This window comes from Podarcis gaigeae (genome assembly GCF_964106915.1).
Source record: "Podarcis gaigeae genome assembly, chromosome: 11".
Taxonomy (NCBI): Eukaryota; Metazoa; Chordata; class Lepidosauria; order Squamata; family Lacertidae; genus Podarcis; species Podarcis gaigeae.
The window spans coordinates 52,763,025-52,779,965 of NC_139687.1; the positions used below are offsets into that span (position 1 = coordinate 52,763,025).

General features: G+C 42.2%; 1 protein-coding gene across 3 annotated transcripts in view; it reads right to left on the reverse strand.

Moving 5' to 3' along the window:
• DCC (DCC netrin 1 receptor) overlaps nucleotides 1-16,941 on the reverse strand; it is a 947,660-nt gene that overhangs the window by 228,735 nt on the left and 701,984 nt on the right. For all 3 annotated transcript variants that reach the window (XM_083702567.1, XM_083702566.1, XM_083702568.1), the window contains exons 10-12: nucleotides 7,980-8,128; nucleotides 7,554-7,692; nucleotides 1,310-1,359 (exon numbers count right to left, since the gene is read on the reverse strand). In XM_083702567.1, coding sequence (XP_083558693.1) covers nucleotides 1,310-1,359; nucleotides 7,554-7,692; nucleotides 7,980-8,128 — 338 coding nt within the window. The remainder of the gene's footprint in view (nucleotides 1-1,309; nucleotides 1,360-7,553; nucleotides 7,693-7,979; nucleotides 8,129-16,941) is intronic.

Consider the following 16,941-nt stretch of genomic DNA (forward strand, 5'->3'; position numbering starts at 1 on the left):
AGAAGAAGGAACCAGTAGGGGAGAGCAGGAGTTCCAGCGGAAAGGGAATCGGGGGAGAGGCTCTGGGATACTTCTAGTGAGAATAGTGAAGAGGTAACAAGACCCCCGTTAGGAATTCCCACCCTTCGCCGGAAACTGTCACGCAGAGAGTCACGAAGGCGCATGTCCGTCCAACAGCTTTTATGTTGGAGTAAGTTCTGTAGACGCCCACTGTCAGATTCTACCAGCGACTGACGGAGTCATGCTTTGGGGGCTCCGTTAGTGCCTAGGTTTGGGTGACCAGCCAAACCCCAGAAGGATCAAGCTTTTACGCACAAGCAGCTCATTATCCCATCACAAACACACTAGCTAGAAATCTGAAAACTGGTACACATTTAGCCCAAGACATTTGGATTGCAAAAGAAGCCTGAAAGGCTATCTTTCATATCACAGAGCACAAAATGGAAAGCACTCAGAAACTTGAAATTTAGGACACAAGTAATCCAAGAATTCAATGCCTTCCTAAGCTGATAATTCCATCAGTGCACAAAATGGGCATAATCTAAGTGGGGGTGGACATAAGGGGTCTGATGAGAGAAAAGCACAGCTGCCACCACAGTGAGATCCCACTAGCCTGAGCCACATTGAGCTCTAACACAGGCCAACTCCCCTGGCTGCTTCCTAGCTAACAGACAACAACAAGCATCTGAACATCAAGGGCTGGTGGAATGAAGACCATATCCTTACCCAACTCCCATGACAATCCTGCTTCCCCATTGTATAAAACTAAATAAAGCTGTGGCCTGTTTCAACCCGCAAATGAGTCTTTGTTTCGCTTATTCCTGCCATGCTAATGACCTGCAACCTATGACAGCTGCACAATACAAAATTCAGAAACAGGGAGGCCTTCCAACAAAACCATGTGCAGGACTGAAGGCTGGGCAGTGGCAGGTCCACTCCTCCTTCATACGCGTCAATAAACTGGGTGGTAGTGGTTGGGGGTGGCGGTGTTGGCTTCCAGAAGCATCTAGCCATGCATATTCATGCTAGCAAACAGAGTTAACAACAACAACAACAACAACAACAACAATAATTCAAGTTATATACCACCCTTTATCAAAGGATTTCAGGGTGGAGTACAACATTAGAAACGCATCATAAAACATCCATGATAAAAAGATAATAAAAACACGGCATACTGTCAGACAGCCTAATAGTAAAACAATCATAATAATAACAGTCATCCCCCCACCATGTGTGTGTTTGTATATATGTAGGCATAGACACAAATCTGGATCGTTTCAAATTAGGGTGCTGGACCCTGACTTACCTTTGAGTTCACCACTTCCAAGGAGACATTCTGAGGCATAGCACTTGGAACTGAAATGAAAAGGGGGAATGGATGAGATTGGGGAAATCGTAATTAGAGTTACATGTGCCAATGGCACCTTTTCTAAAAAAAACTATCTTCCTTACCTCCTCTAAAAAACAACAAGACACACACAAAAAATCCTTCCAGTAGCACCTTAGAGACCAACTAAGTTTGTTCTTGGTATGAGCTTTCGTGTGCATGCACACTTCTTCAGATACACTGAAACAGAAGTCACCAGACCCTTATATATAGTGAGAGGGTGGGGAGGGGTATTACTCAGCAGGGTGGTGGGAATGGGTGATTGGCTGATAGGTGTGGTAAACCTGTTGATGACTGTTAATGACTGCAATTGGTCTTACAGGAAAAAGCAAATTGCTACACGGCAGGCGAAAACCCAAATGACTACATCCAATCAGTGAAGTGGGGAAAATTCCTGCTGTGCCCCTGCCCCAATGACAGGTGACACTCGACGGCATAGCAAGGTCAATCGCAAGATGCCCTAAAATTAGGGAGAGGTGGGAGAGTGTTCCGATGCACGAGCCAAAAGAGGAAGCTCTGGGTCATGTGAATGGGTTTATATAGGTTCCTCGATCCATTTAGACTGCACCCCATTGGCCAGATTAAACCCAGCAATGAGGGACCTACCAATCAGGTGTTGTGGCTATCCAATAGACCCACCCACAAACAGGAGGTCAGTTTCCAGATCTCACTGCAACACATGCCTTCTTTTAGGGAGGACACGATTTAATGGATAATATTTTAACAGTGCTTTTGCTGTTTTATTACTGATTAGTGTTTTTATGAGTGCTGATTGTTTTACGACTGGCTTTTTTATTGCTGTTTCTTGATTTTTCTTATACCTTTTAATTAATGTTGATGGCTGCTTTGAAAATGTATTTAGTAGTAAAAGGCAGGAAAGAAATGTGCATGGATCCCCTACCTTTGGGATCAGGGATGTAAAACATTGGCCGTTGCAATCAGCAGGATATTTGTTAGCCAACAGACTAAATTAGATCTTCTCAGACGAACATGTGGATTGGAACAAAGCTATCCTTTGGTTTTCACACTTCTCTAAATTTTGCACATCAAAGTGCAAGTAGATAAATAGGTACTGCTCCGGCGAAAAGGTAAACGGCGTTTCCATGCGCTGCTCTGGTTCGCCAGAAGCAGCTTAGTCATGCTGGCCACATGACCCAGAAGCTGTACGCCAGCTCCCTCAGCCAGTAAAGCGACATGAGCGCCACAACCCCAGAGTCATCTGTGACTGGACCTAACGGTTAGGGGTCCCTTTACCTTTACTTTTTACTTTCTTGTGGGCTTCCCATAGGAATCTGGTTGGTCGCTACAGGAAGCCAGATGTTGATTTAGTGGGACCTGTGGTCTGATCCAACACACACAGTTGCCAGAACCCTTAACAAACTACACTTTCCAAGATTCTTTGTGGGAAGCCATAGGCTTTAAATGAACAGTGTCGATGTGACCCACATTTATCCTCCTACCCCATCTAGACTGTTTTTTTGAGTTTAGTTTTGTTTTAAATATATTGTCTTTTAATGTATTGGCTGTCCTTTATAAAGATCGTGAAGCACATGGAGGACTCAGTTCAAAAAGCAGGGTGTAAACCTACTAAATATTATAACACAACATGATGTAAAATCTCTTTGAACCTGTCTTAGACATGAACTGCTATCATGCAAAATGTAGAATGGTAACTTTTATCATGGAGGCACCAGCAAAGCTCGAAAGCTGATTTGCGTGTACATTATGATATCAGCTGTTTAATTCTGAAAGATCAAGCTGTTATAGCACCAAGATTGAGATTTTAATTAAAGATCAAAGCAATCAGGGTGTTATAAATAAGAACAAGTTGCACCTGTTTCCTCAAATGAAATGTTTTAACATCAAAAGTTGACCTCAAACACTGGTGTGCATATTTACATGTTAAATAGCTTCAGTTGCTGCCTTGCACAGTTTGGGGCAAGCACTGACAACTTTGAAACTGTTTTCATCCATAGGTGATCAGCTTCACGTAAAAATATTCTCATTAAAAACATGTATCAGGCAGTTTTATTATGGAGAAATCTGGGGCACAACCACTCCTCAAGTAGAAGCAGATGACTCTCAGCTTCTCTTAGTTTCTCATTTTTCCCACCCTTCACTTCACTCCATGACACCTTAGACTTTCTTTTTAAAAAACAAGCCTTCACAAGAATCATCTGCATCTTTTTCCTAATATACCCATTTTTATATGCAATTTTGTCTTACATAATTCATGTGCATGTGTGTTATTTTCACTAATGCATGTTTTCCAGTGGACTTTCCAATGTATTTTTGGCCGCAAAATTACGTCACAAAAGACAAAGAAGTGCAAGTTTCAACGGATAACCATGTAAAAACCAGCTCACGTAGTACAGCAGCATTTGAAACCCAGTCAAAATAATCTGGCCAAGGACAAAACATATGACAAGGGCACAGGAACGAGCCAGCAGTAAATCGCACTGAACAAGCTGGAGTCCACTTTTTATTGGCAAAACAGGATCTGCACAGGAGTGTCAGGCCTAATAACCACATCAACTCAAGTACTGCCCCTATAAGGAGGTAGCCAGGACTAAAGGTCCCAGCCTCCCCACAGCCATCCATGTCTCCTCCATTGTTTTCCCCAAACAATCAGAGACTAAGTCTGTGTGCCTGCCTTTGCTTCTCCCATTTTATGCCTCTCTTGGTCCCACTAGCCGTTGACCTGTAGGGCCACAGCTTCCCTGTCCCTGATGCAGACAACACTGAGCTAGATGAACCACTTGGCTTAAGTCATCTTCCTGTGCTACTTAATTATAAGATTTTGATGAATTCAGAATAGTTCTGTGCATTTGGTGATGACTATTAACATTCTCTTGCTATTTTGAAGAGGCGAATAATGAGATAGACCCCTGAGTTGACAGTATCTCTGGAAAGGCCCATTCTTCAAACAATCTGTCCTACTTTTGAGAAATGAGCACATATTTACAACAGGCGAAAGAAAAATTAAAAGTTGCAATGTGATTATAGATACAGTTATTGATTTGTTTCATGCTGCTTTGTATTCCAGCCATTTCATATGGCAGTCTCTTTTTTATTTTTATTATTCTGGGGAGACATTGCTGCATAGTGTACCAGTTCTTGAATGGGTCAATCCTATTACTCTGAAAGATCAATAAGAAGGAATTATCCAATAAGCTCAGAGACCAAATCACATAGAATTACTGTTCCTCTCCCAGTTCTAGGAATTGTAAAACCAGATTGTGAGAAATAACTAGATCAAGGAAAATATTAACGGTTCAAACCACTTACCATGGTCGTACATATACTGCCTTAATGTGATCAATCTGCCTTGTCCATTCCTGTCAATTTCTTTATTGGTTTTACCCAAAATAGTTCTTCTGGGGGTTTTTACCTTGTGAAGTTCCCCTTTAGGGCATTCCCTGCTTATCTAAAATAATAATAGCTCCACAGAGCTATTGCTAGATGGAATTAACCAGGTAATAAAGCATCAATAGCCAGCCTGAGATAATTGCTGCTTCTTCTTCTTTTTTTAAGTCACAATATACAGTAATCAACACCACATATTTTGGGTGCTAGTTAACTACTTTGTTCACTTCTCAGAAAGTTGTCCAGGGTAAAGTTCCAGGCTCATATCTTCACTGAGGGATAGAAGAGAAGTGAATAGAATGGGAGGGGCGATAATTTGGTTCTCATTTTAATGCCTAATTTGCCCTTCCTGGATCAATTGTTTTGACATGTTTCAATACTACTTGAGCTGGTTTTAACACAGGGGACAGTGAGTCTTGTTAAAAAGGGGACAGTGAGTCTTGTTTTAACACAGGGGACAGTGAGTCTTGTTAAAAAACAACAACACATTTTAACGTTTTAACGGTATGTTGTTTGGACTTCATGTGAACTACCCAGAAGACTCTGGTGATTGAGAGGGCAAGTGTTTTGCATCAATAAGCAAAGTGTATCATAAACTGCCCTAGTGGTATTATAAATACATAGAATAAAATAAAATAAAATATATGCTCCAATTCAGCCTGCTGTCATTAATCTGAGGTTATCAGAGCTCTCTAGCTCATTAGCAGACCTTGATGTTGAGCGGAAGGTTTTCTTTAAAAACATTCGTCTCTTGGTGCTTTTCTGCTCAAGAAGAATTAAAACTTTATGAGCTAACTTTCTAAATTCCTCCATGAATATGAATCTCCCTTTTTCTCCCGGAAAGTCAAAGTTCAGTGCTGAGGCCGTCATCCTGGTCTTCAGAGTCTCAATTCAATCTCCATAAATTAAGTGCAATATAATTTTTTCACCCAATTGTGTTGGTGTGTGTGTTTTGTTTTCATAATTATACGCATGAGGTATTTTATTCTGCCAAGGTCTGTTTTGTAGTATAAAAAGGTATCTCAATTAGATGGATAGGTGAAAGTGCCACTTGAAAATGTATTAGAGAAATGTCAACGGTGGAAATAATAGACCAGCTCTCCAAAAAAAGAAGGCAACGGTATCACAAATTAACTTTTACAAGGTAATAAACAGTGCTGCTTACAATAACATCTGTAAAGAGGTTGATCTACTTAGCTTTGAAAAGGATATTTGTAGCCTTATGAAATGAATGGCTATCTCACACAGTCCTCTGTGGTTACTGAAGAGGTTTTATTCAAGTAACCACAGGTTATCACTGCGAGGCAATCAAGGGAGAGCGATCAATTCCAAGTCTTTCTGCCATCACCATCCCACATTCAAGTTGGGGTCAGGCCAGCAATTACAAGGGTCAGGAAATGTGTGAAAATATGTATAAGGACACAAGGCCTTTGGGCAGGATGCAGTTTGACTTACTTTGTATAAAACAAGCCCGAAGGAGGCCCCCAACCCACTCACAGGTCCTTGTATGATCAGTGGAAACAGTTGGTCCTGGCAGCAAGTATTAACCACTCTCAGTTCCAACCTGATAATTGCCACCTGCCCAGATTTTAACTTGCCTGAATTAATTTTAAGATTTATTTTAATTAATTGATGTCTGTTTTTATGCATATTGTGTTGTTTTTATGATGTTAGCCGCTCTGAGCCCGGCCTCGGCTGGGGAGGGTGGGATACAAATAAAATTTTATTATTACTATTAATTACTACTACTACTACTACTACTATTAAGAGTCTGTTGGATCAGGCCAATGACCCCTCTAATCCAGCAACCCATTCTCACATTGGCCAGCCAGCTGCATTAATTCGAGATTTGTTTTAAATAATTCAGTACATTTTTTAAAAAAAAATACATTTTATCTCAAGGTATACATTTCTGTATTCTAACACACACACATTTTTATGCCTTATGGTACTTTTTTTTTTTTTAGCCAAGAACTGTATCCGAAAATGTGGAACAGTGTGAAATCTGAAGGATGATTGGGTTCTGATCTGTGTATTAGTCAGGCAGGTGCGGATTATTTTGGTTTGTTTAAAAGTGCAAACCAAAGAAATTCTCTTCCACCCCTCCTTATCATACTGAGGCATCTGACTCAGTGATCTGGAATATTAGGGAAATATTAATGTGATACTAACTCTCACCCCTCTTCTGCACTGATACCCACCTTTGTAACTTCTGGTTGTAGCTGTTCGTGAGCTCAACTCAAACTCCCTCTTGGGTGAGTTGCTTTAAATAGGCCAGTGTTTCTCAACCTGTGGGTCCCCAGATGTTGTTGGACTACAACTCCCATCATTCCTAGCCAGCATGACCAGTAGTCAGGGATGATGGGAGTTGTAGTCCAACAACATCTGGGGACCCACAGGTTGAGAACGGCTGAAATAGGCTATTTTAATGGTTCCGGAATTTGGGTCATGTGGGTTCTCCTCCTTTGTTTTATTCCTGCTTGCTCTCAGTCTTCTTTGTGGTCCTATGCTGCCCCATCCAGATCTCCAAACCTGCACATACTTTCTGGAAGCTAACACCTCACAACCATTTCAAAGGGCAACCCTGAGCAAAGGGCTGAGCCAACCTACCACTCTGCCTCAGTCAATTTATAGGGTTTTCCCCTCCTCCACAGTGGGCCAATCCACCAAGCATTTGATGCATGAATAGCAATTCACAATGTCAGGGCTTGGCATAAGAAGAGATGCAGACCATACCACTTTCTGCCCATTTACCCCCTTCCTCTCTCCTGTCTCTGTATTATTTGCTCTGCCTTACCATCCGAAAGGGTTCTGACTGTCAGGTCTTCAGTTGAAACTCCAGGTCCATAACGATTGTAAGCCAGAAATCGTAGGGTATATTCTGTGAATTTCTTCAGTCCTTCCAGCTTGTATGACAGATCATCAACTTCTATATTCTGGGCACAAAGGAAACAGCAAAAATTATTACTGCACCAAATTGTTATACAGATAATATTAGCTAGATGGCTTCATTTTTGAGGCCTCCTAAAAACTTCTTCATTTCAGCTCTAGGTGGTGAGGATTTTGAGAACTTATCCCATTCCAGATGGATTCTGCGAAGAGGACTTGAAGCTGCAATGAAACCCTGCATTTAATTTAGGGAACTAAATTTATGAATGATTCCCTCCCTCCCTTCATTGGTTTTGTTGTTGTTGTTGTTTTGCCCATGTGTTCATTTGCTCACCTGTTCTTTCCCAGTAACTACTTCTGTACAGTACAGTCTATAACCTTGGACTGGACCATTTGCATAGGCAGGGGGTTCCCACGTAATAAGAATTGAGGTAGGTGATACTGATACAGCTCGCAGGTTTTCTACCGGTCCTGGAACTTGCACTGTGTTGAAAGAAACACAAACAAGAATTATGTTAATACAAAAGCAAAGCTGGGATTGGGCTTGTTTCCAAAGAAGTCCTTCCCCCCATAAAAGGAATCCCCCGCTCCCATTTGTAGAAGTGTCCTTGATCTATCACAGGCACCTGCTAGTGAAAGAGGAAGGGAATTTCAATTATTGCATCTTTCCCCCTGTAGTCCTGTGACAACATTCCTCAGTAAAGTTGGGCGTGAGGCAATGTGGCTGGATTTGAATGCTTTAAAATTCAGTAACACTTAACTCATATTTTTGTCATTTTGTCACACACACCCCTTACAGATGACACCCGGTGTGAACCGCACCCCCCTTCCTACGCCCCTGGGTCAAAATAAAATAAAATTTATTTTTTAAAAAAAATTCCTTCCAGTAGCACCTTAAAAGTAAAGGGAAAGGGGCCCCTGACCGTTAGGTCCAGTCGCGGATGACTCTGGGGTTGTGGCGCTCGCCTCACTTTACTGGCCGAGGGAGCCAGTGTACAGCTTCTGGGTCATGTGGCCAGCATGACTAAGCCACTTCTGGTGAACCAGAGCAGTGCACGGAAACGCCTTTTACCTTTCCGCCGGAACAGTATCTATTTATCTACTTGCACTTTGACGTGCTTTCGAACTGCTAGGTTGGCAGGAGCAGGGACCGAGCAACAGGAGCTCACCCTGTCGTGGGGATTCGAACCACCGACCTTCTGATCAGCAAGCCCTAGGCTCTGTGGTTTAGACCACAGTGCCACCTGCGCCCCAGTAGCACCTTAGAGACCAACTAAGTTAGTTATTGGTATGAGCTTTCATGGTCATGCACACTTCTTCAGATACCCTGGGTGGTGGAGAGTATTGGGATGTTTCAATGTTTCTTTACTGTGAGCAAGAAATATTAATTATTGCTTTCTCATTATCCCTCCCATTTGAGGCATTTGTATAGTTAAATGCCTTTAACAACTTCCTGCTTTCTTTGTAGGAAAAAAGACATAGCCAGGCATGCATTATCCATTTTGCCTCCCGTGCAGCCTTTAAATGCAAAAAGTAGAAATCAATGAAAAGCTGACAGCCTCATGTCATAAAACACACACAATACAAATGGACTTTAAAAGGCATTTAATATTAATACTCAGTTGTGAAATCAATAGAGTGAGAGTGTTGGTTCTTCAATTCCCCAAGCTTTCCATTTGGTTGCAAGACAGGCAGTTGAACTAATGTGCTTTGTTCCTCAGCGTGCAGAAAGTCTTCAATAATTCCATAGATTCCCCACTGTTAAATAACAATTTGCTGAAAATTAACATTTATGGTCTGCTTTCCCTCTCCTTTAAAACTTCCTTTTCATTTGAGGGCTGTGTCGGAATCTCTTTTTTTACAAACTGTACATTAGACTATTCCCCAAGAATATAGAATTGTAGAGCTGGGTGGATGGCTGGATGGATGTCCTGGCACTGTGCAACAAGGTTGCGAGTGACACCATTGTGCTCAAGTGGGGAGATGCCTGTACTAGGGCTCTGTACCCCACACAACAGAGGCCTGAGCCAAACTGAGTATATAAAGAGTGCCTCAAATAAGTTGGGTACACACAGCTGTGGATCACTGTGGGTCAGGTTGGAGTAGTCCAGAGCAATCGGTGGCCATTGGGGTTGAGGCATCAGGCAGGAAGGTGAGGCATGCAGTGCACATAGAATGTTGGGACCTACCTGACCAGTGGCTGTGTCTTTCTAGGAGAAGGTAGACCCAGGCCATGGCTTTCCTTCCTGCCTAATGCCCCACAGGATAAATGCCCCTGATCAACAGCTGCAGGAAAGCCGCCAAACCTTGTCCTGATCCTCCAGACTGAAAATACTGCCAGGAAGCCATTTAGGAAGCCATTTGACTTTATTCATAATAGAGAGAGCATGCCTTGATAGTGTGTGGGTGTGCGATTCCTCCCCTCCCCTACTTCATCTCCTTCTGTCTCCTTGCACTTAACAGCTTTAATGACATTTCTATAAAACCCACTTCTGGGCTTCTGTGGGGGTGATGCAACTTCAAAAGACTTGGAGGCAATGTAATTATTAATGTAATGAAATCCCTGCTCCTTTGCTCTGAACATGTTTAGAAGACACGGCAGCTATTTGGCAAGGGAGGGAGAGAAAATAACCACACACACACACCTTTGCTGATGATCCATACAGGTTGGGATCCTCATTCCAAGATCCTTATGTTCAGGACTGTTCCAAGACATTTTGCTGTCTCAAACAAAGCCCAAGATGACCCTTGTGATATAGGGATAGCACAAGTGGCTGTGGTTTGGTGGAAATGGTGTCATGAGCTAAATTAGGACCCTTGTGGGACCAATTAAATATTAAAGTGCTTCTAAGAATATATTTCACATTGGGGCACCTTTAAATGAATCTGGCAGGTGGGCTGGATCCTTCTTTTCCTCTTCCTCCAGTGGGCTACATCTGGAAGGTCAGGTGGAAACACACACTTGCCAATCACTTGATGCAGCAATGACATCAGGCAACCCATTTCCCCATCCCCACAATGCAGTTTAACATCAAACATTGCAAGCAAAGCCACAGTACTATGCAAGTCCCAATGATCAGGGTCTAGAAAATGCTGTGCATGGGGCTATGCATGGGGCTGCTCAAACCCCCTTTTGTCCTAGCTACATACTTGGTCTGCCCCTATATTTGGCATGCCCCACACCTGAGATCATATAGGACAAATGGGTGTGGCTTGGTCAAAATGGTCTTATAGGGCAATTTATGATTACGATTATTTTATTATTATTATTATGCATTTTTGTATGTTTGCTTTGCTGTTGTTGCTGTTCAGTTTTAAATTATTTGTATTTTATGCATTGTGACCAATTGTGACGGCTTATAGCTTTTAGCAATAAAGATTTCATTCATTCATTCATTCATTCATATTATTATTATTATTATTATTATTATTATTTATTAGCTTTACATACCACCCTTCATCTTAGGGTGGTTCCCAGAATAAAACACAGGATAAAAAAAAAGTAAAAGCAAAACAGCAAAACAATAACCCCAACTTCCCACCAATACATTTAAAAGGCTGTAGAATATTAATCAGTCCTACACCTGGTCAAAGAGGAACATTTTTCCCGGTGCATGAAAATATATACACTCTCCATGGGAGAGCATTCCCTAAACAGGGAGCCACTACAGAGAAGGACTGTTCCCATGTTGCCACCCTCTGGACCGCACGTGAAGGAGGAACACAAAGAAGGACCTCAGATGATGAACACAGAGTCCGGATCAGTTTATATGGGGAGAGGTGGTCCTTGAGGTTATAATTGGGGAGATTGTAACTGAGAAAGGCAACACAGCTCTTGAAACCCTCCAAACCAAAGACTGGCTGGGAGAGGAGGAGATTGATAATGCCATTATGGAAAGAAAACATGGTTGGGCCATATCTGCTGAAAACATCAGAGACTCCTCGTTCCCTGACTGAACCACAACAGGGATGATTACGCTGATTCCAGCTCTGGTATTCAAAAGATAAGAAGTTCATTACCCCGCTGGCAGATTTAGGCTAGTGCACAGAGAGCTGGAAGAAGACAAATAGATTTCCATAGTAGACCATCAAACGGGAGTTTTGGAATAATCTCAAAAGCATCTAAAATTGTTTGTGTTCTCTCGCGAAGGGAGAGATTAGATCTGTTTTGCTTTATAGTAATTGCCAAAGCCTTTCAGATTATGTCAGGCCCAAAGTGAACAAAACACACAGCCAAGCTACTCAAGGCCCGCTTAATCACAACCATCCTTTGATGGACCTAAAGATGAAGAAGGGAAATTGACCGCGGCCTTTCAGCCAGTTTGAAGTGTGAAATATTTCATATGGAGAAGATGATGTGTCCCATGGTTTAAAAAAGAAAAAATTGAAGGAGAAAAACCCAAACAACCTGCTTGCTGAAAGAATCTGAAAGCTAGAAGCTAAATCCTTCTTTGAGTTATTATGGCACAGAGGCTGGAGTCAAAAAAACTAGCATTTTCCCAACAATACAGTGCTCTTTAAAAGCCAAGTCCAAACCAAGTTGTTGAAAGGGGATCCAAATGTTAGATCAATGCAGCAGTAGCTTGAGAATCCTTAAAGCACAGATTAACAAGGCATTTATTATTTACTAGTCATGGGCACACTGCAATAATAGGGAAGCTTTGGGGTCCAATGAGCTACGCTCCTCTCTCTCTTGATCCCTGCCACATGATCTCATTGATCATCTACCCTCAGTTATCTATCTCTTTCTCTAAAAACCACACTTTGAATGCGGTTCACTAGACTTGTTTCCAGCACTCTGGAGTGCATATTCTGTTTTCTTTTCTTTTTCTTGACTGCTTAAATCAGCATGTCGTGGAATAAGGCACTTTCTGAAACTTCAAACTTGCCTTGGGTAGCACAGGGATGGAGAACCTGTGGTCCTCTAGATGTACTGGTGGGCTACATCTTCCATCATCTTCCCAGACTACTGGAAATTCTGGTTGGGAGTGATGGGAACTGGAGACCAACAGTGATCCCAACCCCTGAAGCTGTGAGTGCCTGGAAACAGTGTTGGAGAAACAGGAGAACTGCTGCCAGCAGAGGCAGATTTAGGACAGCACAACCAGTTGCCCCACACTGGGCATTGAGCTGAGGGGGTGCTATAGGGTGTTGCAACTACGTAATGGAAGGCATCTGTCAGTTGTATATATGAGATTTCTTTAAAATATTTGAAAAGTTCGCTCCAGGATGGTATCCAGTTATTCTCCTTCTGCTAGATGATATTTTTTCCAGTCTTCAATTCCAGGCATCTCAAATTCATTTTCCTTCCACACAAAAAGAGGTTCTCTGAATACTATTATCAATAAAAGTCAACAATAGTCTTCCTCCTGTCCAGCACACCAGCTTTGCCTCCAATCCCAAGAAACAATATATTATTGATCTTTATCCCCTCAAGGGTCTCTTCACTGTGGTCATATACTAAGGCAGGCACCCATAATTGTTCAGTTTTTGTTTATTCATTAATTAATACCCAGGTCCATATCTTCCAATCCTGTTTCCTTTTGGCCAAGGTTTTCCATCCTAATTACCTGTTGATTGTTTTTTGTTACTCTAAACTGTTGTAACCTTAAATCAGGTGACAAAGGTATTGAGTTGCAAATTCGCAATCTTGAAAGGGTGGTAGCTGTTAGCTGTGCTATTTTTCTAGAAAAAGAGGTGCTGGAACTCACCATGAATGCCTCCTTTGATCTCTTATAATGGCAATGGTGCCCACCTGAGAGGTGCTGGAACTGAGTTCTGGTGAGTTCCAGCTGAAAAAAAGCCCTGGCTGTTAGTCTTTTTCTGAACACAACAGTGAACAAATGGCTCTCCAAAAGAGCTGCATAGCCTTAGGCAGGCTAAGGCAGACTGGAACGGGGGAGAGAGACACTGTTTTGTTTTTGGAGTCAGTTCTTCCGGTCGCTTCAAACTGTGCAATACAGTGGTACCTCTGATTACAAACTTAATTCGTTCCGGAGGTCCGTTCTTAAGCTGAAGGTGTTCTTATCCTGAGGCGCGCTTTTGCTAATGGGGTCTCCTGCTGCATGCGCACCTCTGGCACGTGATCTTTATTCGCATCCTGGGGCAAAGTTTTCAACCAGGAGCAGCTACTTCTGGGTTAGTGGAGCTCATAACCTGAAGCATTCGTAACCAGAGGTACCACTGTAACTGCAATACTGAGGTCCTCTGAAGATGCCTGATTTGGCTCAGGCCTCTGCTAAATCTGGTGCACAGCACAGCCTATTGAGTAGCCTTATCCTCTATTGATGGGTCTGATCCTCTTTTAAAACCATACAAGTTTTGTACAGTCCATACAACTAATGGATTTCCATATCGGAAAGTCTATGAAAATCACTGCAAGCCTTACAGTGTAGGATCAGTTTCATAAAATAGGAGGAAGTAGAGAAATGGACAACAAATTAGGAGATCATTGTGGAAAGCCAAGCAGATAATGTATAACTAGGTGGCCAAAGCTCAGATTGCTTTGTTTTGAACAAGAACATCTTGCCATACAGCAGCTATACTAAATAGGAGGGGATCCTTGCAGATAATTGCTCGGAATGCTCCTGTTCTAATTGCTGATGCTATTATGATTGCGGATGTTGTTTTGCTGCTATAATTGTGCCAGCTAAAAGTTTACATGGAAAGGGCATTGCAAAAATATAAGCTGCAGCTCATTAGGCCTCAGAGAAACACTTCTGTATAACAGAGCACAATTAAAACAAATGCCTTCCTCAGCAGAATATATTTTTTTTTTCCACAAGGAGAAAGCAAAGCCTTCCTACAGAACTGAGCTCTACTGCTGCCTGTATCCCTTAGGGTATCTTTGGCCACCCATACATGATGTTTTTGACACGATCCTAGGTGCTAGCGTAACCCTAAGCTCATAAGTATTCCTACTGAATTTATCCTACTCAGAAGTGCATCCTATTGAATTCAATGAGGCTTACTCACAAGTAAGTGGGACTAGGTAAATGTTAAATGATCCCTGGACAGTTAAATCCAGTCAAAGGCGACTATAAGGTGCAACACTCATGCAGTGTTAGCTGGGTAAAAGCCTTGCCCCAAATGTGGGAGCTGGGAGAGGAGAGGGGTGTAATCCTTCAGGGATACTTTTAATACTTTTTCTGGTATTCAACATTATTATATGCCTTTGAATGTAGAACATGTTCTTGACTTACAGGCATTCTTTTGCTAAGAGACTTTGGATGCTATTCCTGGGGATTAAGGAAGATATAGACTAATTCAAATTCACTCTGAGTTACATGGTTATTATTAGAGTCTTACATGTTTTGGTGCTTTTCAAAGGAGACAGTAGGCTTTTTTTCTTTTTTAAGGAAAACTATTTGGTTTTATTATTATTATTATTTTATCCCTGAGTTAAATTAAAACGAACGTGAGTCAGGTAATAACTAATCTACTTAGTAATAATTACAGTTAAAGACAAGGCCATTAACAAGTTAAACCATCTGGCAAACTCTGGGGAATCTTTAAAGAAGTGACATTAATTAACTCTTGGCTTGCCGCCGTGCTGCCTCACTCAATTTTTAAAACAATTTCATTTTCAGAAGCTTCTGGCAGCCACCATTTTGCGGGAAAACCAAAATGGTGGACACTTAGAGTGCATTTTATTTTTTAAGGCAGGGAGAATGAGCTGCTCTATAAGGAGAGTTTGGAGCCTCCACCCATTAGTGGGTGCAAAGCACCCTCACCTCAAACCTGGACCCTTTCCTGAGACAATCTCTTTAAGAAATATTTCCCATGAAATATTGAAAATAAAACCCCAGGCTTAGCCCCATGCAACTTGGGGGTGGGTTAGCTCATCAACAAAATGTGTGCTGTCTCTGTCACTTCCCACACTGTGGAATGAAAACATACACCGTCATGTGATAGACAACAATCCCATGACTACAAACACGGAGCAGGAATCCTAACACCACTAAGAGGTGCTGCCTGCTGCACTCCTGCCTGATTCGTCATTCTGGCCTTGCCTCCTACTAATCCACCACTCTGGGTGCGCAAACTCCACTCTTAATATAATTACCTTCCCACAGTAGATGAGAAGAGGGAGCTCTCTAAAGGAAGGTAGCTCATATATTTACAGGGGTATAAATAACAAATGGAGGATGTAGAATTGAAGTCTCCTCCAATTTTAATCCATAAATCAGTTCTCAGAAGTTTGGAAAATGCTATCTCTCTCTTTATTGTTGGCATCTGTCTGTCTCAAGAGAAAATGGAATGCACTTCCAGGGATGAAGTCCAACCGCTGCATGCCTGGAGGTCCTGGGATGCCCAGATGACATGACCCCCATCTTGGTCTTGCTGATGTGGTCCAAAGGAAAGCCAAACAATACATTTGGCACCAGCTAGGCTGCAGGAGTTGCCAGAAGGATACAGACAAGGCACCATTCAAGCATCTTAGGGATTTCCCTCTGGATTTGTGCAGGGTTTACTCTATAGCCTTTTCTTCTCTTGAAGATATCTTGCAAGGCAGCACAGGGTTAGGATCAGAGCTTTCCTTCTCCTATATTGACTACCTTCCCAGGTTTATGAGCCCCATCTGCGCTCTCTCTCTCTCTCTCTCTCTCTCTCTCTCTCTCCTTTTCTATTCTATCGAGGACCTATAAGTAGTTTACAAAGTAATAATTTACCTAAAGTATCTCAGGTTTGGAAGCCTGAGCCTGAATTCCTGGCGATCCATTATCCACCACTTTTCATGCAACAGAGTGAGATGGACCATGGAGTGCAACTGATACCCTGTACTAACCTGACTGTAGCCTGTGACCCTCTAGAAGTTGTTGGTCTCCAACAGCCACCTGTTCGAGACAGCATGGCCAGAGGTCAGGAATGATGGGAGCTGCTGTCCAATTACATTGGGAGGGCCACAGTTTAGCCATCCCTGTGCTAAAGCAATTCCACACCATAGATTAAAACAACTTCTTTGATTGTGGCATGCAGACACACATTTAATTAAATATGCACACCTGGGAATGTATTGATCTTCAAAGACACCATTCTCTACAGCAATGGTGGGGCAACCTTCTCCAGCCTGAGGACCACATTCCCTTCTTAGCAACCTCTGTGGGGTTTGCCAGAAGCAAACATGGGCAGGTCAACAGATGCAACAGAGTTTCTACACTTGAATTGATGCTTTTGAATTATGGTGCTCAAGGAGACTCTTGAGAGTCCCATGGACTGCAAAAAGATCAAACCTCTCCATTCTGAAGGAAATCAGCCCTGAGTGCTCACTGGAAGGACAGATCCTGAAGCTGAGT